Genomic DNA, 24,921 nt, shown 5'->3' on the forward strand with positions numbered 1-24,921 from the left:
TACGCAATGTAATATTATATTGCTTGAAGTGTAGAATTGATGCATGAAGAGATTATGCAAGAATTCTATCAATAAAAACCACTTCTCTCAGATACTTTTCTACACATCAGTTCCAGCAGAAAGATGCATATGAGCAGTGTCATTGAGTTACTGGAATACACAGAAAATACTTCACTTGATAATCTGGGTCTGAAAAGCCACACCAGAGACTTGAACACTCTGGCACTAAGAAGATTCTTTCTTAAAGCAAAATTTCCAGCCAGGAGGGAGTAGTTGAATTTATTAAATGTTACTGAGATTTTACTTCTTAAGAGTTAATTGATTCTGTCCAACATGGCACTTTGAAGGACAGCCGATGAAAATTACTTCGGGGAAGAAGGTGCTTGTCTCTGGGGGACCTTAATGAATCTAGAGTCTTCTTCAGTTTGGAGAAGTACAACATTGCCCAGGATAGTTACGGTATCAGATAATTACCAAGGCAAAACAATGTCTTTGGTTGCATGCTATTGTGCACCGCCTTCTTTACCCTCCCCTTGTTGAACGGAACCTGCTCACTATAACTTATCACTGGGCTATAGGACGTGCCTGCCAGGGCCCAGCACCCAAGGGTACAAACCCAGGTACAATTGCTCTTTCCTCTTCCACTCACACTAAAGGCAGCCAGTTTCCCAGTGCCTCAAAGCAAATAAAATAATCCCTTAAAACTCAGTAACTGCTGGGCTTTTGAAAGGAACAATCTGTGAAGGAAAATTGTTTTCTTCTAGGCTCTGAGGGGAGAGAGAACAAACAATGGCTCCACTGTACAATGAGGATTTGCCTTGCAGCACCATCCACATGCCAGTATTTCCCCAGCAATGTGAATATTTTCCACATCTCATGTCAAGCCAGAGATTAATTGTTAAAGTAGATATTTGTATTAGGACACAGGAGAGCACACTGCAGAAGTATGTAGACACCGTAGCCTCCACCTTGCTCGGAGAGCAGCATCAGCAGTACTCTAAGCTGTTGTCGTGGTTTAGGCCTGATTGGCAGCCAACCACCATGCAGCAGCTCTCTCTCCCTTCCCCTCTGGCAATGAGAAGGGACAGAGAGCCAGGCTTGGGGTTCAAGATAGGACTGGGATGGGGGAAAAATCCCCCTTTTATGATTACGAGCAAAAGGCAGACTCGTTAGGGGAAGGAAAAAAGAACATACATTTATTATAGACACTAACAACACATAACAGAGTAGGACAGTGAGAAGCATTGCCACATCTTGAGAACACCTTCCCCCCACCCCTCCCTTCTTCCCGGGCTCAGCTCTGCTCCCGATATCTCTACCTCCTCCCCCAGGGGCGCAGGGGCAGGGAATGGGGGGTGCAGTCAGTGCTGCCACTTCCCTTCTCTTCGGTGAGGGGAGTGTCCGGAACTTGTTCCTCCTGCTCCATCGTGGTCCCCCTCTCACAGGAAACAGTCCTCCACAAACTTTCTCTGACTTGAATTCCTCCCATGGGCCACAGCGTTCCCCACACTGCTCCGTCATGGGTCACTAACTTCCTCCGACTGGATTCCCTCCCACGGCTGCAGCCCTTCCCGAGCTGCTCCGGCGTGGGACTCCCCCGCATGCTGCAATCCTCCCAGCGCTGAATTACAGCAGCGGGGCTGCCTTTTCCCATGAGACCCCGGCCTTCTTCGGGCACAGAACCTTGATCATCTGAGCAGGAGCAACAGGCCACAAATCAATGTCTGCTCCACCGTAGATCTTCATGGGTGGCAGGGGGTCTGCTCTGCCGTCTCCCCACAGGATACAGGGGGGTCTCTGCTCCGGCACACCTCCCCCCTCCTTTCTTCCTCCGTTCCTCCACTGACCTTGGTGTTCACGCAGCTGCAGCAACTCCTCCTCACCAGTCCCACTGCCCGTCACCACGTCCCTTCTTAAATACGTTATCGCAGAGGCGCAGCCGATGGGCTCAATTTCCCAAACAGAAGTGGAGCTGACGTGGAGCTGGGGGAGCTTCGAGAAGCTTCTCACAGGGGGCCGCCCCGATAGCCCCCTCCCCTGCCACCAAAAATCTCCACCACTCACTCAACCCAGGACAGCTGTATGCAGAATTATGTCGTTTATTCACTCTTAAGGAAGGATTTTACAGGCTTTCCTCCCTATGTGCTACTTCTGTGACGTGGGTCAAAAATAAAGCTGAAGCTCAACAATCCCTTTAGCCCATTGCCTCCCAACTTCAAGGCCCACTGTCAGTAAAAGATAGATAGGTTAAGGTTTATGTCTTTAGCTCCCTCTCCTCCTAAGTGGAGGAGAGTGTTTGCATGGGTTTTGTGCAGCTATCCTTAACCAAACCCAACTGTTCATTCTGATTAATCCTCATAACTTCTCTGTGCACACATAATCTGAACATCCATTCCTCCCAATATTTTACTGTTGTCTTTTCTGTTTGCATAACTTCTGTGAGGCTTGCAGGCTGCATCTAGTTCCCTCAGGGAGGTGGCAAAGTCACAGCAAATCAGGCTCTTTGCTCTATAATTTCCCAAAGATCAAAGTTTAGTTATCATTAGAATTTAAATGTCACAATATTATGAAACTAGTGCATCAGGACAGAGCGCATCTTCCTCTTTGAAAGTGTTTCTATGTGATGTGACATTTTGGTAACATTTGAGGGAGGACTTTTTTTTTCTTTAATGATCTTTCTCAGCTTTTTTGGTCAGTATAAGTGTGCTGCTCCCACCTGCTGAAATAACATTTAAAAGAAAGGATTTCACAAAGTCTTTTTCGAACTGGGTCCAACATTCACTTTGTTATTTTATTTAATCTGTTTCTCAAGGCAAGGAAAAAGGGTTTGAGTTCATGAATATTAAGGAATCATGGCTCCTAATCTATTTATAAACATTCTCAAATTACCAATATACCACAGCAAGAATTGGGCTGCTGGAGTGTATGGGAACAGGGAACTTGAGAAAAATGAGAAGACAAAATCCAATAAAACAGTTATTCCTTTGAACAATAAAATGATGTATCTTAAAGTTGCCACTGTGCATGCATTACAACTACAGAAATGGCAGTCCATAAAGTATCTCAGCTTGTCCGAGGACACAAACAGCTGGGGATCCTGAATCAGTACAATTTCTCGGGCTTTGCTTTTGGACTCAGCCCTAGATTGCATCAGAAGTCACTGTGTTTTAAAGTTCCTCTATAAGCGAATTACATCCTGTATGCAATTTTGTATTGATACAAAAGGTAATGTCGGAGAAGAGCATCTTGCAATCTGAACATCAAGCAATTTCTACCAAAGCTACAATCCCCTGCAAGCATTCTCAATGTCAGGATTTTTTCTAATTTTTTCAAGCCCACCAAGGCAATGTAGTTCAGCTGAGATGTTTCAAGAGACAACAGAAGGCAGTTTTCATTAATTTACCAGAGTGGTTTAGTGGGAATTCTTTTCCAGAAATGGCCAGAGCAGAAATAGAAATGTTCCAAAGTGGTCTTCACTAGTCTGCTTCCCTCGTGTTGGTATAATTCACTGAGTTTCAAACCCTTTACTAACCAAAATCCCATCGAAAGCACTGAGTGAGGCATGTGTGCGAACATCAGCTGTCTTTGTTCAAGAGATGGGAGGTAAGGGGGGAAAACCCCCAAATCTTTAGGTTTATTCTCTCCCTATTTGAAAGAAAGGAAAAAATACTGCTTTTGTGAGATGCTTGAATCCTAACCTGCATAGGCCACGTCCAGTGTGAGATGTAGCACATGTAATCAGCTCATGTTTGTCTGTCTCTTCTCCAGTAAGTCAATTAAACTAACAGGACCAAGGTTTCCAACGATGTATTGCATAAAGCACTGACCGTAGGAACCACGTAGTGATTATATCAGGTAACGTCAGTACATCGGACTATTACTTAAACCCAGCAGACTGGAAACATTCATTGCCACAGCAGCCCAGTTTAATAAATGATTAATGGAGCGAGCCAGTTCCGCCCGAGGTGAGCATTTATTTGGGGCCCCGGAGAGGTTGGGCAGCCAGTGCTGGGCAGAGGTTGACCCGCAGACCGGCATTCTGCCTGCCAGCCCCTTCGTGGGGTCACGGGGGACCCCCCAAAGCACAGCTAGCTACCTCTCACTTAGTGTGGCCTTCTTGTGCCCAGGGAGAGGCGGGAGCCGCTCCCACTGCTTCCTAGCACCCCCAGACAGACACGACCCTCTGGTCTTTTCAAAGGTATAGATATATGTTTAAGCGTGTGTGTGTAATACTGGCAGTTATACTCAAGTGGAGCACCTCAGCCCAAGAGGACTGCAAAGGAACACGCTAATAACTCTGAAATTAAGTATTTCAATCTATAAATGACCCGTGTAATAAATCGAGTGATGCTCTTTATTATCAGCTGGGAAAAAGGTGACATACAAAATATGCATCTTATGAGAATTGGAAAAAATAGGAAAAATCCCCAAGCAAAAAGTCCCCACATCAGTGAGATTCACTAAATCCTTCCACACTCACAGATACCTCTTTTTCCAAGAAAGAAGGGTCATGATTGGGATTGAAATCTATTCCAAACATCTTTGGAATTCATTCATCTTCATTGTTCTAAGCTAGTGCACTTTTCCAGACATAATAATTATGAAGGCGAAGATGGAGAAGGTCGGTGCAGGAAAATAACCTTAGGTGGCAGGAATTTCTGGCTGATGGTTTTTTTTTCCATAAACATTAAAGAACACGTGTATTTTAAATTACAACTTTTTGAAAATCAAAATTTACAAGACTGCTGGATATTGGTCTGCAGATTTTGGTGGGGATACCCCTGCGTGGTCCTGATTCAGATCAAAACTCCTGAAGAGCAACAGCATTTTTTTTAACATTACCACTTAGAGACTCGTGCAATATTCTGTAGCAGTGAAAACAAAGCATCTGAAAGCTGATAAAAATTAACAGAGGATGAGGTGCTTACGCGTCATCCTGTTCATGCACAGTGTCTGGGATTGCATGCAGAGTAATCAGAGTGTTGTTACAGCCATGTTAGTTTGGGCATATAGGAGAGACCAGGTTTGTAGAGATTGGTAATAACTTATCTTAGATCAACATCAATATTTTAGCATCTTGTCAGATATCATGAGGGGAATTTTCTTTCCTCCGGTCGTGCCACCTGATCTAGAACTTACACTCTAGGTAGAAGGTAAATAATGTTAAAATAACATAGTAAGCGTTATAACCTTATAAAATAACATAAGAAGAGTTCTCCTTTCACCTCTGTTGACTGTATTACTCCCAACTGACATTTTCTAGACATGCATGAAGATGTGAGTATGGTCCACTCACACAGAGTAGGCAGAGGCCAGTGGTCAGAGTCTAAGGGCATTTGAAAGGGAGGACCTAGGGCAGGGACACAAATTACACAGCTTGGTATAAAAATCAACAAGAGTAGCAACAAATACACCGGCTGTAAGATCACTGAAAACTTAAAATTGACAGAGAAATCCCAGCTCCACTGAAATCAGCAGCACAACTTCACTCACTGTAGAAGAGCCACTATGTTCCTTGGGATGAGTAGAAGGCAATTCACTGAACTCAGGCTGGTCAACTGTATTTGAAAGACCCTGCATTACATTATATTTAGAAACAGGCACCGCATGGCTCTATAGCACAAGTTCCCTATAACAAGTGCAAGAGTGTGAATTAGAGGGACACTGAGGTAAATTTCAAGGCATTTCATGTTGATAAATTCTATCCTGTTTTAATACCAAGATCTTTAATTGAAGTGCTAGTGGCCATTAAATAGAAATTTATTACAGAGCATTTCTTGTAAGAAAGAAAGCAAGTCTAAATTATATTTTTTTGCACATTTTGGCTTGGACATTTTAAGGAATACTTGCAATCTTAACTAGCTAAGGGTGGTGGCTTTTTTGTTTGTTACAGTGCAGCCAGAATTATACCCTGCAACAACTCTGATAAGGTTTGGAGAGGAAACAAAGAATCAAATGCAGTTGTAACTTGGTTTGTTTTTTGTTTTGTTTTCTTTTTTTTTTTTTTTTCTTTTTTAAACCATTTTTCAGATTCTACTCATATTTCTGCATTTTTTTTTTAATGTAGATAAACACTATCAACTTACACCATCATATCAATGTTACTGTGCAGCAGGCAACTCAACTAAAGTCTGGTTTTCAGCCTCTGTTATTAAAAAACAAATTCTGTTTTAATATGACTAAATTGGTATGGAAAGGTAGGAATATTGCCTGTTACTGCAATGCTGTAATACACTGCGTATGGAAAACCTAAGTGATAAAGAGCTTAATTAACTGTGATTTATATTGATCTGTATGATCATAAAATCACCAGAGTTTGGAGCAACGTAATTTGTTTTTAATAAATGTCGACTGAAAGACTAGTAATTACAGTCATAAACCAATTACTGAATTAAAACATAGTAAATTTAAAAACAAAAGCAGTCACAAGATATTTCATTAGGAATCCCACTAAGTCAAAACAAAGGTTAATTTATGTTTATACAACACAGAAACTGCAGTAGCACCTGTGACAGGTGAATTTTCAAGCCTTTCCCCACTCTAAACTCACATTCTTGAGGTTTCCAGAAACATTTATGCTTTGGCTTAACAGTTGTAAGCACGGTCTCAAAGCTGTCTTGATTTAAGTGGACAATGTTAATATTATTTCTGTGCTGTGTGGGCGTGAGAAATCCTGGGCAGGCCCAGAAGTCGGTAGGTTGTGGTGAGTCCACAGCTGAGCAACTCTGGAGAGCAAGTTGTGGGTTGACAGAGCAAGAGCTGCTCTTGGCAAAGCTGACAGCTGTTGACCAGTATACAAGCTAGACAGGTAAAAGGCAAAAAAAAAATAATTTTACTCTTTAAAGTCAAATATAGTTCAGCAGGAAAAAGCTGGCGTGGGGAGGTGAGGCTGTCTGAGAGGTGATGGGATCCACAGTAACTGAACTCTTGGACATATATAACACTAGTTTTTGTCTCCCTTATGCTGGAAATAATATTTTTTTCATTAACATATTCCCAGAGAACCTTGGAGGAAGGTAAAAATGGGATGGCAAAAAGACAGGGAAAACACAGCTGTGTTAACATTTCCACTATGACCACACTTTGTGGTGTACTAGAGAGGACCTAATCTCTCCTAAAAGCATGTGCTTCAGGCACCGTGACATTAGGGCTCTGTTTCTAATGGAATTGGAAAGAAAAGGGAGCTCTAAGGAGAAAATAACTATTCAACTTGGTGAATGGAGTCTGCTGAATACCCTAGCTTTCTTTAAGTGCTATCTGAAGACAACATTAGGGGTTACAGATGCAAGTTCCCACAAATGACACCCCTAGGGTCCCCCCACAAAATTTTGAAAAATACTTACAAAATAACTCACTGAAAGAGAAACTTGTAAAAGGTTATTAGGAATAGATCATGAATCTTAAGAACATCAATTGCTCAAGAACCGTTTGTGTTTTTTAACAGGTAAAAGAATTGACAAAATCTGAAGATGAAGCAAAATGATTTTGGTTCCTCCAGAGCAAGTAAAGAGCCCAACAAATGCCGCAGACACTAACACAGCGAGGTGTGTGGGCAGAATGATGTCTGGTGAGGTTAACTGCCAACTAATCCACGGCCACAATATATTTGAGAAAGACCTTGAGTAACATGCTGTTGGGTACTAAGCGAGGTGTCAATATTCAGGAGAAAGTGGTTCCTACTAAGGACTGTTGAATGGAAACAGATGCTCAACGCACAGCCTTGGACAAAGCAAAGAGAAGTTTTGGCTGAGCTTGAGTACCACGTCTTGATTACAGGTGTCCCAGTGTAGCTGGGTCGTCACTCCATTCCTACCCTGTCTGTCACCATCGTCTGGGTTAGCCTTAACACAGTGTGCCCCTGTTTTTCTGTTGGTTTGTGGGTTGTTGGTTTTTAACATGGATCACCGTGGCTGAAGTGGGTCGGGGAGAGACGGCATGTGGTGCGGTGCTGACAGATTCCGTGACGCTGCCTCACGAATGGCAGGAAGGGGCAAGAAGCTGTGGTAAGGCTGACGGGGCCGACCTGCTTCGGGCACGTCCTGTAAAGCTTGACCATTGCTCCAGCACGCCCACAGAGTGCACAAAGACAAGAAAACACCATTAGTGCTACATCAATGGCATACGCATGGATAACGGACCTTCTCATTTTGACTAGGCTAGTCAGTTCTGCTCGGACTCCTGGAAGCAGGCAGGGTAAAAAACTGTTTGTCTGAGGGCAGTTTAGTTTGCCCAAGAAAACACTAAGGGCAGACAAAATCACAGACTCTGCACCTACACGGTGAGCTAAACTGTGGTAGTGGGCTCTTCAGCCTAGCAAACAAATGGGCAGCTGTTTGAAGCTGGACAAATTCAGACTGGAAAGAAGATTACTATTCCTCTAAGCAGGGGGTTATTAATCACTGAAATGATTTAGTAAATACTGTTGTGGGTTCTCCATCACTGCCTTTGTCAAATCAAAATAGGATTTCTCAACTGAAATACAGTCTCTAATTCGAAGGGGAATTAATTCATGCCTGGTTATAATTGATGCTATGGAGAAAGTCAGACAAAACAATTACAGTGATCTCATCTGGCCTAAAAATCGATGAGTCTATTTAAAAGGGAAAAAAAAAAAAAAGCCCAATATAACAAAACTCACTCAGGGGGAATTAATTTCTGGAGAGTGCAATTCACAATGGCATATCACTTTCCACTAATGCAAAGTCGTACCTGGGGTGATAGTGCTGTATTTTTCAAAAACACTGTTTAAGGAGGCAAACTACTCTTGTACTTCTTGTAATTCTTGGGTGAAATCAGATCCTTGGTGTCAGAAGTTACAGGAGTTCTACACTTCTACAGGAGGTCAGAACTTTATCTGCTTTTGCTTCCTTTCACAGCCATAAGCATGTCTCATTCTGCAGGATTTTACAGAATGATACAGGGGATTTTCTGCTCTGCAAGTTGTGGTATTTCTTTTGGAAATGAAAATAACCTGGCAAATACTGGCTGAGTGATTGACTTTGATCTGATGATTTCTCGAAGTCAGGGATTAGATGAACAGAGAATTGTCACTGATATTTTTCAGCTACTGAGGCTTGCAGTTACATCCGTGTGGCATCTTCAGTAATAATCATTTGGTGTTTTTTATAGCCTATCACTGAGGACTCAAAATCAAAGTGAAAATGCGGACTGCATGCAAAGAATCACTGCTACCAGCCCAGAAATATAACTGCTGATGGAAAGGAATATGATGAGTTTTTAATACAATGGAAGAAAATAGATTAAATGAAAGAGACAATGGATACAGTTTTCGAAGCAAATGAAAGACAACAATCCTCTTCATAGTGAAGTTACACTATGCTTACTGTGTAGAAGTGTTCAGAAAAAATATTGGGACCTCAGCAAAACAAAACCTGCTGCATTTTGGTACACTGATACATTATCTCAGTGCACATACTGAATTGTCAGAGACATTTCACTCAGTATCCAAGTATCCCAACGAAGTCTCGTGTTCCAATCCTGACCGAGGCTGACTGCCAAACTGAAATACGGCATTTCGATGCTCACGTTCATGTTTCAAGGTGGCACTTTGTTTGAGAAAGCAGTCAATCTGATCCCACCCCTCAGTGGTTGGCAACATGCAGTGAGCTGTTCTGCAATCCAAAACCTAATCTGTAAAAAGAAAAATCGGTAGCCTCCCTTTTTTTAGAGTTTTCAGTGGTTTACACGTGACAAACATGTACATATTTTACAATAGTTGACATGAGCATGGACCCGTTTTTTGTAATGTGAGCACTGCCGGAGATCCAGAGAAAAGGAGAGGGCAAAGAGTTACCTTTCCTAATTATTTTCCACAGTCTCTTTTCCTACATTTTGCTACAGAGAACACATCCCTAGGTTTTGTAGATTTTTCTTGGAAAGAACTGCAAAAAGGAGGGGTTGTAACTGCTGTAAGCGCCTGCTTGAATTTGCAGATTAGCCTGAAACAACAGCTGGCAGCTCTGCCAATAAAAGCCACCTTGTCTCAGGAAAGAGTCCTCTCCAGAAAAGATTGAGATCTCAAAATTCAGTTTCCAAAGAATTTTGAAAGCTCCTACAGAGTAGAAAACACCAGCATTTGTGGTGCTGAAGAGCAGGGCCGTGAAGCACAGCATTTTCCACTGAGGCAACCTAACCACGGGACACGCTGATTTTGATGAGCAGGAATTCTCTAGGCTCCAAAGATCCACCCGTTTGAGGCACAAGACACTTCCTTCATGGCAGATGTGAACTGGTGCATCAGAGGTTATCAGCTGCTTCACTGTCCACCACCAAAGGTCACCCAGTTCCAACCCCCTGCCTGGGCAGGGACACAAACACCTTCATGCCTTGCAGAGGCTACGCTCTTACAGGCGACATAAGCAATTTGCCAGGGTGCAAGGGTTGCCAAGACAGAGTGAAACACATATTCCTAAAGATGACAGGACGTAACCACACACTGTGGTTCCAGGAGAGACACCCATGCGATGGCTGCAGTTGCTTATGTTTTCTGAAGGAGAATCATCTTTGGGAAGCAGGGCGAACAGAACTTGGTAAAGCAGCAGCCCTCTTAAAGCAGCAACTTGGACAACAGCCCTATTTATTTTAAAGATGGAGCTAACTCTACTTGTGAGCTGCAGCCTCTGAGTGGTGGGCTGCAGGTGGTGGCAGGGCCCTTCTACCCTGGGTTCCTTAGAAAACACAAATCCCTGGAAGCAGAGATTTACTGCTCCTTCACAGCTCACCTGTCAATCAAATTCTTTACTAGAAATAATGCAGAAGTGTTTCAACTAAATTACTTGATCTGGGGTTCCTCTAACTTGAAGGTGGCCTTTTTTATTTCCCCTGTTCCACAGAAAAATTTCTCAATGTCAGTTCTAGTATGCATTTTTGAAAAATAAACCAGGCTTAAAATGAGATATTTCTTATGGGAAACCAGTCTGTTGGGAGCACATTACACATTCCATTTACTAATCAGAATCTTCTGATAATTTTTACTGTGCAATGCAAATGCAGGCAGCCCATGTTACATCTGCAGTGCTCAGACTGGAACTGCTCCAAACTGCTTCTCAAAAAATTATTTCTAAAATTTCCTATATATTTACTATTTCTTCATCCTGGTCACTAATGCATATGTATTCAATGGACTAACTACATGAATATCAATAGTTTAGTAGAGTTACATGTACCATAGTGTTAAAAAATAATAGACTGTCTTTTGAAGTACATGGAAGCTGTTGCCTAAAGAAATAAATGATTCAACCTGAGTGTCGTGGTTTGAGCCTGGTCGGCAGCCCAACACCACGCAGCCACTCACTCTCCCTTCTCCTCCAGCAATGAGAAGGGACAGAGAGGCAGGCTTGGGGTTCGAGATAGGACTGGGATGGGGAAAAAAAATCCCCCTCTATGGGCACAAGCAAAAGGCAGACTCGTTAGGGAAATAAAAAACATACATACATTTATTACAGACACTAACAACAACACTTAAGAGAGTAGGACAGTGAGAAACATTGCCACATCTTGAGAACACCTTCCCCCCACCCCTCCCCTCTTCCCGGGCTCAGCTCTGCTCCCGATATCTCTACCTCCTCCCCCAGTGGCGCAGGGGCAGGGAATGGGGGGTGCAGTCAGTGCTGCCACTTCCTTCATCTTCGGTGGGGGGAGCTCCTGGAACTTCTTCCCCCTGCTCCATCGTGGTCCCCCTCTCACAGCAGACAGTCCTCCACAAACTTTCTCCAACATGAGTCCCTCCCATGGGCCGCAGCGTTCCCCACACTGCTCCATCGTGGGTCACCAACTTTCTCTGACTAGATTCCCTCCCACGGCTGCAGCCCTTCCCGAGCTGCTCCGGCGTGGGACTCCCCCGCATGCTGCAATCCTCCCAGTGCTGAATTACAGCAGCGGGGCTGCCTTTTCCATGAGACCCCGGCCTTCTTCGGGCACAGACCCTTGATCAACCAGGCAAAAAACACAGGCCATAAATCAATGTCTGCTCCACCGTAGATCTTCATGGGTGGCAGGGGGGCCACCCTGCCGTCTCCCCACAGGATACAGGGGGGTCTCTGCTCCGGCACACCTCCCCCCTCCTTTCTTCCTCCGTTCCTCCACTGACCTTGGTGTTCACGCAGCTGCAGCAACTCCTCCTCACCAGTCCCACTGCTCCTCACCACGTCCCTTCTTAAATACGTTATCGCAGAGGCGCAACTGATGGGCTCAGTTTTGGTGCAGAGGTGGACCTGACTTGGATCTGGGGGAGCTTCAAGAAGCTTCTCACAGGGAGCCACCCCTATAGCCACCTTCCCTGCTACAAAAAAACCCCACCACCCACTCAAACCCAGGACACTGAGGAAATTCAAACACTGAAAATACCAAGAAAGATAAATGTCCTCAGTTTACAGTGAAAAAAGTAACACGAAAACTTAAATTTTAGCAACAGGCTTCATGAAACATTTTCATATGGTTGGTCATAAAGTGGAGACCCAGGTTGTTAACAGAAAAATTTCAAGGATGAGCCAAACTGGCAAACACCTGCAGTCCTGATATCTGGTTTCACCACTCAACATTAGAATGATGAGGTCCAGGAGAAAGGATCCTTGGCTCCTGAGTAGCTGATATGAAAACATGGGTCTGGGAAAGAAACAGCAGTGGTGAAGCGTAGGGGAAATACAGAGGCATGAATCATTGCTCTGCAGCATGGTGGGAAGGGACACATGAGGACAGAGCTCAGCCAAGGAGCCTCTGAATGTGTCATTTCCCCCTCCCCACATTTACTAAAGAGCTGTAGAAATGCTGCTTATTTGCAGCAACAATAACGTCTAAGGTGCCATGCAGGGCAGGACTGAAAAAAAGTGGCAATTTGTTTTCAGCAGAAGCTCTGAGGGAGCCTGGGATTAGCATCTTGTTCAAAGAGGCTGGTAATTCCTTTCCAAAATGTTTAAAGGATGCAGCTCCCGCCTCTGCTATTGCACATCAGTGCCTCCCCCAGAGGGGGTGGTTTCTGAAAGGAACCGATTGAGGATAATTTCCTGTACTCCCGGACCTTTCATATCGCTCTCATCTCTGATGAGAGTACAAAGACCTCCAGTATTCTTATCTTGGCATTCCCCACATAGGGGAATGAGGGAAGCATTGCAAATGAGTCTGTAGGGATGTATCATGATAGCGGCAATAAAAACTAAAAAGCCAGCTTCGAGGTCCGTGGCCAGTCATCTTTTGGGAGCACAGAGTGGTGAAACTGTTCCACATCCTTGCTCTGAAAAGCATTTAATCCCGGTGACAAGCTCTGCTCCTGCAGACTGTTCCTGAGGAAGGCTTCATGGTTGGACTGTCACGGCTAACGTTATTTTCAAATCCCATTTCTGCTCCCCCTTCCGTTCTCCTGCAGCCCACGTGCTAAAGCAGCAGTCTCTCCCCTTGCTGTCCACCTGCACCAGCCGGGACACGATCATGATATGCTAACATCAAGGTCGCTCTAAAATTCATGCTCTCTCTTCTGCCTCTTTGTTTAACGGTTTTAAAGACAGCAAGTCTATCACTTATTTTTGGAGCCTAACAACTTACTTGTAGCTGTTGGGAAAGGCACATGTGCCATAGTCAGCATCAGTCCGGAAAAGCTTTTGTATGCTTTGTTTCTAATTTTTTTTTTCTGAAGAGGTTCATCTTCCTTATAACTCAGCTAACAACCCCATATTATTATCTACATGACCTGCTACCATCTCTCACAGTGAAAAAACGTGCCAGGTGTCAATAGCTGTCACGTGTTCATATTGAACTACTTCTTTAACTTTATATTAAAAAACTCAAACAAACCACCACCACTCACAAAGACATTAAGGCAATGGATTAGATTTCCTGTATATTAATATGAGGCTTTAAGAGATTCTTAAAAATGCTGAATTAAAAATATAATGAATTGCCTAAGCCTGGCTGGTGGCATAGGCTTTGTAGAGTTATTCCCTCCTTCCAGTGCACACAGCCTTCCCCATGCCTGGCATGTTGTGCTGTATCCCAGAAAGGGCTGATGCAGCTGCAGGACTTTATCGTTCCTTAAGTCACACAGGCTCTCTCCTTCAGTCAGCCAGTCGGACCACTGACTTCTGCTCAGTATCTACTGAATCCGAGCACTCTGCCATGGTTTCAATCATGTGAAATGCCATTTTTTATTCAGCCAAACATGTGGTCAGGAAACCCCCTTTCCATACGCTTTCAAGACATTCCACAATTTCACAGCATTACACATCTGTTCACTCAGCAGCCCCCTCCAACCCAGCGCGTCCCTGAGCGGTACTTGTGTGGGAATGAGCCCATTAGAAAAATCTCTAATTCCACACCACAGCTGCCTTTGGGTATTAAACCATACGTGTCCCCGAGCCCCGACGGCACAGGAGTGTCCTGCCCGTGGTGGGGGATTTGCCAGAACAGGGCCCTGAAGGGCTCCCCTTGCTCCTTCTTCCGTAGCAGAGCTGGAAGTAGGACAACCACAGAAGGGGACACCCTTCAACAGTGACCCCCCAGGAGCAGGGTCTGCCCTGAACATTTCAGGAATTATCTCTCAAATAAATAACCTCCCATGAAGATTTTTATTATATCACAGCTGACTACTTTGCTGTTTATCACTTAAATGTGATTTGAGGTTGGATAAATTTGTTTTAAAATAGCACCGGTCATACATTGCTCCTAAAACACCCCACTGGTGTTTAGAGATGAGCAAAAGGGGCACTCCCTGAGGCTTGATATGAATATTCATGATGGCTCATTAGTTCCTAGGCTTCCCATAAGCTGGTCGTTAGCAGTTCAGTAAAAATTCAGACATTTAGAAATTATAGTGTGTGCTACCCACGTGTGAAGAGACACACCCTGTGCTGGGCAGGTAGGTCATGACCTTCTCCTCGTACCAGTACTCGTATTTTGTGCTTCACCAAATCTCTTATTTGCCTCGTTTCACAGATCTACATCCTGCAGAATAAATATTTTTCATTAAGATAGTTCGGTGCAGAACATTATACAATTCTTCTGGGGGGTAAACACAGGAAAAGTAATTGAAAAATCAGTGACAGCCAAGGTGAAGCACACGCAGCTGCGTGTGTGGGCAGCATCTTTGAGGAGACTGGTGGCCCGGATGGTTCTCATCAGGGGCCTGAAGGCAGAGGAAGGCACTATGGGGACAGATTTCTAGGCCCAGTGAGCAGCAGGAGCCATAGATGGGGAATTTCAACACACCTAGCCAGACCCATGGTGGTTCCTCCTTCCACGTCAAAGGATGAGACGGTGACCTTGCAGCTGCTTCCTTGTGTTTGGGTCAGGCCCGTGTTCTCTGGCACTCATATCAGCTAGGTCTCAAGGGTCTCAAACCGCCTCTTTGGGTGACTAATGCCGTTTTGATAAGATCTGTGCACTTCTAAAAATGCCAGGCTACAGCGGGACACACCTGCAAGCCAGGAAGATAAATAAGGTCAGAGAAAATGTTGGTTTTTTTAACCTCTGAACCAAGCCAGGCTGATGGCCCAGCCAGAAAGTGCCGCAAACAGTGGGTGCTATTGCCATGCTGCTGTGGGTCTGTCTGAAAGCAAGGAGGGATCTCTGCACCCCTGAGCCAGGTTTCCCTGCTCCCAGGGCTCCTGTGAGGGATTTCCCCCTTCTGCTGCTTGGGGAGGCAGAAGAATAGGTGAGGAAGCAGTAGAAAACTAATGCATGAGATTTAAAATACAGAAGAAACCCACCCCCAAATAGGGCAAAATATTAAGCTGACAGTGGGTGAAATCCTGCACGTCCCACTTAAAATCAGTGGTAAAATTCCCACTGTGGGGAAAACCTGTATGGTTTTATTAGCTTCTTTGGTTCTGTTTCATTGGATGGCATCTGGGAGAAAAAAAAATCCCAACCCTGAAATTTCATTTAGGAAACAATAGCAAAAAAAAAAAAAAATTTACAATATGACTTCTTGCCTGCTCTCAACCTCTTGAATTCAATACAGGAGTATACACTGATACAAAGCTCCAATTTTCACTCGGTCTGTAGGAGAGCGTTTGAAAGGCCTCATTAGCCGAACATGCTAGAAACAAAACCATGGGAAATCGAAAGCATTATGGCAGCTCTTTGTTCAGAGTCCTTCAACACAAAAGAAAATTCAGCAGATGGACTCAAACCCATAAGCTCACAGAAAGTGTTTTCAGATGGGATGAGTTTGTTTTGTGCCAGATATGTGTAAGCTGATATGCTCCAAGATATGCAAAACATGGATAAAGAAAATCAAGGCTTTGACAAAACCTAATACTGTCATTTTCATGCAGTCAGATTAACTGAACCCGTTCTTCCCAGTCTTATTTGCAGGCAAACATTGATATATAAGACTGTTAATTTTGTGTTGCCTTCCACAATCTACTAAAAATAAAGAACAAAACAACCATCCTCCAAAACTTTAGTAAAATAAAGTTCATGTTCAGCTAGGTACCCCTTTATCCTATTACTTAAGCCATTCCAAATCACTGTCAGTACATTTCTAAATGCTGTGCTGAGGGTAGCAAAGCTTTTACAGTTCAGAATGGCAAGACTGACTTCATAAAAGATTAATACACGTGAAAAGCAGGTCAATTACTAAAAGATATTTTAAAAGCTTCATTTCTTAAAAAGCAAAATGATCTACCCACCTCCGCATCTTGTCTGAAAGCATTTGCATACACAGCTGTTCTCCAAATTTCCACCCTGTTCTTTTTTTCCCCTCCTTCTTCATTAAGATATGAATAGCAGGTATTTACTGAAATAGCGGCATGCTTCACCAAGTGCCTTCTGCTTCCATACACCGATTTATCCTGTCTCCCAGATGAACACAGAGACACCCTTTTTCCCTATGCAGGTTGACGTGTTGACCCTCAGCCTTAGGGCTGCGTGAGACGGCAGCCTGGGGATTTGAGCTTCCAAACCTGCTCTTTTCTTACCACAGCTGGAAGGTTCCTGCAATAGCCAGGTGAGGACAAAACTTTGTCTCTCCTGGTTCTTTCACTGTCCTCTTGTTTTACGATAGTCTTTTTAGGCAGCACTCTTGGGCTGGCTGCCTGGGAACTGAGGACAGGCTGCAAGTGGTGGCCACTCAGCGCTAGTGGCCTGGATGCTGTGGGTCTAAGACACACGAGTACCGCGTTACCAAACAGCAGAAGGCATAACAGTAACTATTGCTCGAATAGTGTAATTATTTTAACTGGAAATTGTACCACCTTTGCACACTGCAATCCTCAAGCCAATATGGAGCCAAAGTAGCAGCAATAGTATGCACTGAGCAAGATATAGCAGAGACAGAAATACAGGGAATTTTGGACCATGAGGTTGGTATCTCAAGGTATTTTTGGCATCCTGTTCTTCATGAGTGTTTTCAATCACTACTTGTCCCTGAAGAACCACCTTTTGTTCTTTCTTCTTGCCTGAAAATAGCATGGCACACCAGAAAATTAAAAAATAATCCATTAAATAGACTACCTATTCAGGACATGTCAACTCAACTGCAGCCACAGTGTTACTCTCTTGGAAACAGGCTGGCATGAATATGGGGGTTGTAAAAGACAGAAGTTGTTGTGGGAAAGTTGCTTTGGGATTCAGGGGCATTAACATCACTGAGGGATGAGGATGTTTAAGAAAGGCGAAGCGAGGAGAATATGACAACCTTGGTCATGCACTTCAGAGAAGAAAAGATTAAAAATCCAGACAAGACAAGGAAGGAAGCATGCAGAAAGGAAGAATGGAAGCTGGGAAAACTCAGAAAAGGCAAGACACCAAGGAGGTGGAGAAGACTTGCCGTGCCAAAAGCAAGAAACAATAATAGCACAGATACTAGCACTCTCTTACTCTTGTCATAAGACCATCATGAAAGTGACTTTAAATTTAGAAGAATGACATTTAAGAGACTACAGTTTTTGTTATATAAATGATTATTTTTAATGAAAACTAAAAAAAAAAAAAAAAAAAGTCACTACTTATTATTACTAAGATTTGATGGGCAGCCACAACCGAATTTTGAAGTGATCAAATACAAAATATGCTTGACGGCTATTCATACCTACCAGGGCAAGACAGATGGTGCGGTGTAGGTATCTCCACTTCAGATTGTGCTGCACCCCAAATGGACAACATCCGAGTATTTTAGCAGCAACGTACCAACTGCAACAAACACTAGGACACAGCTATTGATCACCATTTGGGCCTCCTGGGAGAAAAATAAAAGGTGTTTGTGGGTTAATACTTCCGACTGAAAATTGCTTATTTAGAGGTTTACTAAACAGATGCCATCATCAGGAGATAAAAGTCCTTACACTGAACAGACGATTTTAATGGCCTTTCCTATTAAGCTATGGGTGATATATTTCAAAGGGCAGATTATTGGAGTCTTTCTGCTGACAGCAAGGAATGTCAGATGAATTCAGAGCATCAGTGAACATCTAAGCCTTGGTAAAAAGGATTTTAATATAGAGTTATATTACAATTCAGGTCAAAACACCTTGACCAATTTCTTCTCTTGTACAGCACAAAGGGACCTTACACTATATCTGCATTTATATTCATTGCCAAAAGGGGCAATGGACCCTTACTGTTCATGGGAACAAAGCTCCAGATGCTCTTATATTCTAAGCCTAGTGTGCTCAGCTACTGGTGCAGCACCATTAATCACGTAAAACATGAGTTTTATAGCCTTGGAAAACTGGCACCTCCCAGATTTATTGGTTTGACTAGCCTGCCTAATAAAAAATTTCTTATGGACAAGTGAGCTCTGAATAAAACATACTAAACATTATCAACTCATAATCAATAGGTATTGGGAAGACTATTCTTAAGGTTTAGCTCCTTTCCTGTTCCCCCGCAGACTGAAATTATTCAGCTCTGTACTGCAGAGCTCCATTAAGCACTTTGTTTTTCATTGAATGACTGGAATCAAACGTGTACGGCCTCCATGGATGGATAAACTGCTGTAGAAAGAGATAAGTCAGCAATACTGATTGGCTCTGTTGTCTGAGCGTGTCTTTTGATTCCTGAATTTCTGCCAAAAGCATCATCAGTCTATGTTTACCCTTCAAAAGCCCTCGGTCACTCAGATGGTGCATTCGCTTGCAGCACTGGACTCTCCCTTTGCAGAAACAGTATTCATAAAAAAGAAAATTTCAGTACTTGTAGTTGTTGAATGCAAATGCAGAATACAGATCCTGTATCTCTCATCTTTCACGATATTGCTACTACATAATATGAAGTGATTAAAAGACCAGTTTTAATTTGCTGCCCATCTCTTTCACTCAGAGAAATGGTTTATCTGCGCAGAGCTGTACATAGCTTTCAAAGTGTACTTTTGTCATATCATTTTCCTCTTCCTTTGCCCACCCCCCATCCCCCCCGGCAAGTCAAAATAACAGAATCACCATAAACCCCTGTGGTGGTTTCTTTCGTGTGCATGAGTGTGAATTCACACTAATTACTGAAAACATACTGCATTTTTCTTCACTTCTGGGGCCAGGACTGTCAGTGCTGGACTCAGTACTAGCTTTCACAGGATGCCACAGGCTTACATCTCCCTCCAGAGCTGCTGCTGCAACAGGAGCTGTTATTTAACCACGGACACTCGGTACGTGCTTTGCACCTGAGTAAATGCCTGCTGGAGGCACCACGGCTAGAACGGGCCCCTGATGAGGCGTTTGAGTTGGTTACAGCTCCCTGAAAATTCAACGTTCGGCAACCTCCTCAGGCAGAGACAAACAACGGGCCCTCTCGACAGGGTGGGATTACCTGTCTGCAGGGGCAAAATGGTTGTTCCCAGTTGAAAACAAAACCACATCAGACACCAATGATTCGGTTTGTATGCAAACGTACAGCTAAATAGCAAGACTATAAATAAATAAATCTTATCTGCATAAACTGCAATGAAGTGACAAATGAAGGCAATTGCTACTGCTTGTTCGAAGCCTTGTGGACATTCTGCAACCTTGTGATTTCTACTACTGCAACCTCACCAGAGTTGCAAGTTCAGTTGACTGTGAAGGTCTGGGTCCTGCAAAGTCTCATTCACGTGCATATTGCAAGAAGCAGGGACAGCAGAGTCAGAGCCTGGGCTGTGTCAAAGGTGTTGCTCGAGATCTCAGGTGAGGAAATGCTCTCTTACAGATAGCTCACCAGCCTAAACCTCTTGTAGCATTAAAAGGAAATGAATTTGATTTCTCAAGAGCTTCCTAACCATCCTTGGGAAACAAGTTCGGAGTACTAGCATATGCTCTAATCCATTTGCTGGTTATAAAGGCTTCTTTAGTACTGTTTCTGGCTGACAACAGTTGAGATAGCATGTTTATCATCATTCTTAAAACACTTGAGAGAGAACAATGTGAGTGCATTTTTATTTCAGTTTTAACTCCTTTATTTCATTGCTGTACAGCTGCATTACACTTGGCTTTAATCCCTTAAGCATTATTTTCCTTGGCAAAATAGTCACTGAACTGAGTAGAACTTACTATTGGAAAAATATGCTTGAAAAAACAGTGTGATGTCAATGCCAAATGAAACCCATGGAGCTTAAAATGTCACAAATGTGCCTGTAGCTGAAATACATAGCTCCTCATTTTTTTTGACCGAACTAGGAATGTTGTAAGTCTTAGGTTGTGAAGCCAACTGTAAAAACCACAAAGTAGCCTCCTGAAATGGTACGTGTGCATTTTTCCCCCCATGAACAATCATTTGGAAAACCATTATATAAAACTCGATGTAGGATAATTCTATAGGCGACAAATGACTGTGTGGCTCTGCATCTGGTCTCACCTGCAATAACTGTGGCTATCGGTAACAAGCTGGGCTACTGGCTTCTTAGAGAAAAGATGGAACCCAACTTTTTAAAACATCTTTAATATTCAAATATATAAATAAGCACTACTGAAGAATAATTCAGAAGACTGTGGTGATTCATTATGAACAGATGATATAAATGGGAACAGTAACATTGCTAGGTAAGGAAGAAGCAAGCTATTTTAGGAGTCTTGAAAATCTCTTCTAGTTCTTCAGACAGATCATGCTGCTATAGTTACTTTATAAAAAATTATATTCTGAAAAGCACTTTAGTAAAAGAAACCTTTTACTGGAACTATTATTTAACCAAGACCTTCTACAGCACTAAAACACACTGCGATCGAGTTCCTGATATAGTTTTAAGAATGAGGGGGGTAAAAAAGAACAAAAAACCTACCATACCTGCACCAGGAGCTATTTATTAGCATAACACTCTTCCTTTTAAAGATTTCGTAACAACTGAAGTATATACAAAGTCTTACAGCATTTACACAATAAAAAAGTTTCCTATTAGCTGATGAAGTATAAGGTAGTGCTGCAATTTACTTCAAAGCATGTATACAATAATAATGAAGCAGACCACTGTACTTTCAACTTCTCTGCTACCATGCCACCACTGTCAGTTGAAATGACAGTTAATAAAACCACTGGGAAGACACAGATTGTCAAAAGATTTGTAACAGGTTGACCTGCAGCACTAACCATCATAAGGAGGGAAAGGAAAAAAAAAATAAAAAAAAGAAAGAAAAGCTACATACTGTCATGTTCCTACACTTTCCTAGAGCTGTAACAAACTTTCACAGCCTTAGATATAACATATGCAAGACAACATAATCACAATTTTTCAGATATAGTTTAGCTACTGAGTGTATTTACTTCTGAGTAGGAGGTGTTATATTGATATGGCTGTGTGTTTCCATTTTTGTTCGTTAACTGTTCAAATAGGTCTACAAAAACTTAAAAGACAGCATGGAGTTTGTAGTCATGATGTGTTTGACTAATAAAGACATTCAATATCAGCTATAGGATCTAATCATTCCTGTCAAAAGTTTAAGACCAGGAATCTTTGAGTAAAAAGCAAACCCACAAAATCCCGCACCTACGTCATTTTCATTTGTTGACTCCAACCTTCTTTAAGCTTTTCCAACAGGGATAATACAAAATCATTAAAATGCTTACACCAACCCAAATGCAAGACTCATTCAGTTTATGAGAGGTCAAGCAGATTCACTAGACTACTTCTGCTGTAAAACTGAGGGAACTTACGTAGAAAAAAGAAACCTTTACTGAACAGTCCCTTACTACAAGTAGGGATACAGCGTTTAACAATGATACATAATTTAAGAATGTAGCATTCTTTGCCTTTTAGAAATTGCTTTACACATGCCAATAATGCACTTTCTACGAGAAATAAGGCTGCTTTGCATATAGTCATATGCCTAAACCTCTTATTTTGGCCAATTTTGCTTTTCTTTCCCCCCCACAGGGATTCTGTTTCAACTCAGAAACTAGTAACATCAGTTGACAATATCTGTATGAAGACAAAAAGGGACATATATAAAATCCACAAGGAACCACATAAATACCAAAGAAGTCATATAACCTTTCCATGTAAACACTTGGATTATACTGAAGCCCTAATCAGATTCTCGTCTTAAACTTTTGGCAGACAATGTGTATGCTCAGCCAGGCTTTGTAGTTAGTTATTGTTCAAGTGGAAGCCAGGTCAGCTCACATGTTGACAGGCATGCAACTTGGAAACATTGCACAACAAGCAACACAAAGAGATTTGAGAAGTGTACAAGACTTCAAGTAGACTTCACAACCCTTCACAACTGAATATTCACAGACAAAGATACAGTCCTTGCTTTTTCTACGGTGGATTTTTCTCTCACACGTGGGACACTTTCTGTGACTCTCTAGCTTGCTTGATGCTATATAACCACTTGATGATTCTGGCATTCCTTTCAATGGCAGAAATGCCATATGGCACACGGTCATTGGCACTGTCATCATTTCTAAGGTCACTGTTGCTGTCCTGAGACTGTTCACAGTCTGAGCTAATCATACTTGCACTGCGAAAGTTGAGGGATATGATATCAGAGTTAGCCCTTGCAAAGTTTTCCATCCCGAGGTTTTCAAGCTCTTCAGGATCCAGTCCACAGTAGTTAAAGAATCGTTCAACATCTGCGTCGACACGAAAGTATCTGTCGCTTAAGTCTGATTTTGATCGCTGTAGGGAGGGTCTTCGACTAACTCCGCATCCAGACTCAACTGCCTCAATCTCTGGGGACTTCAGGGTGGCGATGGCAGCGATTTTGGGCTTTGGAGGCAGCGGTGGGGCTGAACTACTGCAGGGTATTGCTTTTAAGGGCTTTGCGCTATTTACTTTCCTAATGTCTGAGGAGCTGTGAGAGACATGCAAGAAAGTCTCTGCCGATTGATCTAGGAGCCTTCTGCTGACATTGGAGCTGCTCTCCTGCGGGCTGCTACGGCCCTGCGTGGGGTAAACCTTCAAAGATTCAGCAAACGAGTGTCGGTTCAGCTCCGTCGAGTCGGCTCGGTGGGGCGGCCAGTTTCGGGGCCCGTGCTTATGCCCTGAACCCGAGCTGGAGCCTTCGGAGCTGTTGATGATGTTCTTCAAAATCTCGAGTTTCAGATTTTCTCTCTGGACGCCGCTCTCGGTCTTGGCGTTGTTGCTGAAGACTTTCAAGGTGGGGCTCCCCAGCGCTCGCTTGGCTGCGGGGCAGACCGGCGGCTTCGCCAGCACCGCCGGCTTCACGGGCTCCTGCTTGGCGTTGATGACCTCCTGGCTCTTGACGTATTTCGCCTTGTCGGCTTCTAGCCTCTCCACCGCGCTCAGTCTTTTTGGATTAGGCTCCGCCTGCCTGCGAAAATAGTCGGGTCCTTTGTTCAGGATGCGGAGAGGAACGGCGGACGTGAAAGTCACGGCAGGGCTGACTGGCTTCACCATGCTACCTGTCGGTAGTGTTTCTGTAGGCATGTTTGGTGGTCTTTCCCCCGCAGCCGTTTTGGATTCTTCTCTGGGATCTCCTAAATGCACGGTGCAGAAACATGTACATTAAGCACAATGAAGAGCCGATGAATCCCGGGATCTGAGCGTTAGCAGCAGCGCCTCATCTCACAGCTCATTAAATAACACTGCGTTTCTCTTTTAAAGGCAGCCTTTGTAGGGCAAGGCCACCCGACACAAGTCCGTGTTAGTCTGCTCCGCTGACTCCTTTCTTCTCGCTGAGGGATGCGGGAGTCTCGCCGTCCCCTTTGTGCTCCGCTACCGGCGGCGATCTGAAACGCAGAATAACCAACCACACGTTAGCAAGAGCGCCTGACATCAGAGCGATAGCAACAGCCGCCTCCCAGCCCTCCTCTGCCACCGCCGGAGCGGAGCGGCGCCCCCCTCGCGCCCTCCGCGCCCCGCAGGAAGCGCGGTGCTCGCCGCTCGCCGCCTGAGCTCGGATTTAACACAGCTACGCCGGGAAAGGAGTAAACAAAATTTTAAAAATCAAACCCCACCACAGCACAGCCGTGCGTTTTGGGAGGGAGAAAGGGAAGCAAAATGTGTCAAATTCAGAGACTCGGACCCAGCCACCTCCTGAAGATCAGTGAAAGGCCACTTTTGAACTAGTATCTTTGGCTTCGATCAGTTGATTTGTGGACGTGTTTTATCTCTAAACCCCAAACGTTTTTCTCCTTATAGGCAACAGACCCTGTAACCTAAGTAATTTAGTGTCTTTTCCTTTTTTATCAAATGCTTCAGAAAACTACCTGGTCTAAAAAAGCAGAGACCTAGCGTTTTGAGTGCACTGCACACCTTCCGTCGTTAATCTAATAGAAAATCAACAATTTAAAAGTAGAAGGTCTTGCTAAAGCCACCAATTCCAGTTCAAACTCTGAACATTAGTCCCCACAGAACCAGCGCTCCAGCAGTAAAATAAGGCTTTCCAAGTTCTCGTGATCACCTTGCAGGCTTAACGGAACAACAAAAAAAGGCTTTGTTTTCTGATGAGAGATTTTGGGAGCATGCGGAAACATTCTGCCTAGGTTTGAAAGAAAAGAATTTGTCTTCACATTTAGACATAAACATTCAAGTTTTCTACCAAG

At 43.4% G+C, this 24,921-nt stretch overlaps 1 protein-coding gene across 8 annotated transcripts in view; it reads right to left on the reverse strand.

Annotated features, from left to right (window-relative positions):
* Positions 1 to 20,349: 20,349 nt before the first annotated feature.
* Positions 20,350 to 24,921, reverse strand: part of FAM110B (family with sequence similarity 110 member B) — a 114,659-nt gene continuing 110,087 nt past the window's right edge. For all 8 annotated transcript variants that reach the window (XM_042786151.1, XM_042786147.1, XM_042786150.1 and 5 more), the window contains one exon: positions 20,350 to 24,105. In XM_042786151.1, the coding sequence (XP_042642085.1) occupies positions 22,691 to 23,803 (1,113 nt within the window). In that variant the 5' untranslated portion in view covers positions 23,804 to 24,105 and the 3' untranslated portion in view covers positions 20,350 to 22,690. The remainder of the gene's footprint in view (positions 24,106 to 24,921) is intronic.

Source organism: Tyto alba, unplaced genomic scaffold (genome assembly GCF_018691265.1).
Source record: "Tyto alba isolate M040663 unplaced genomic scaffold, T.alba_DEE_v4.0 Super-Scaffold_9, whole genome shotgun sequence".
Lineage (NCBI taxonomy): Eukaryota > Metazoa > Chordata > Aves > Strigiformes > Tytonidae > Tyto > Tyto alba.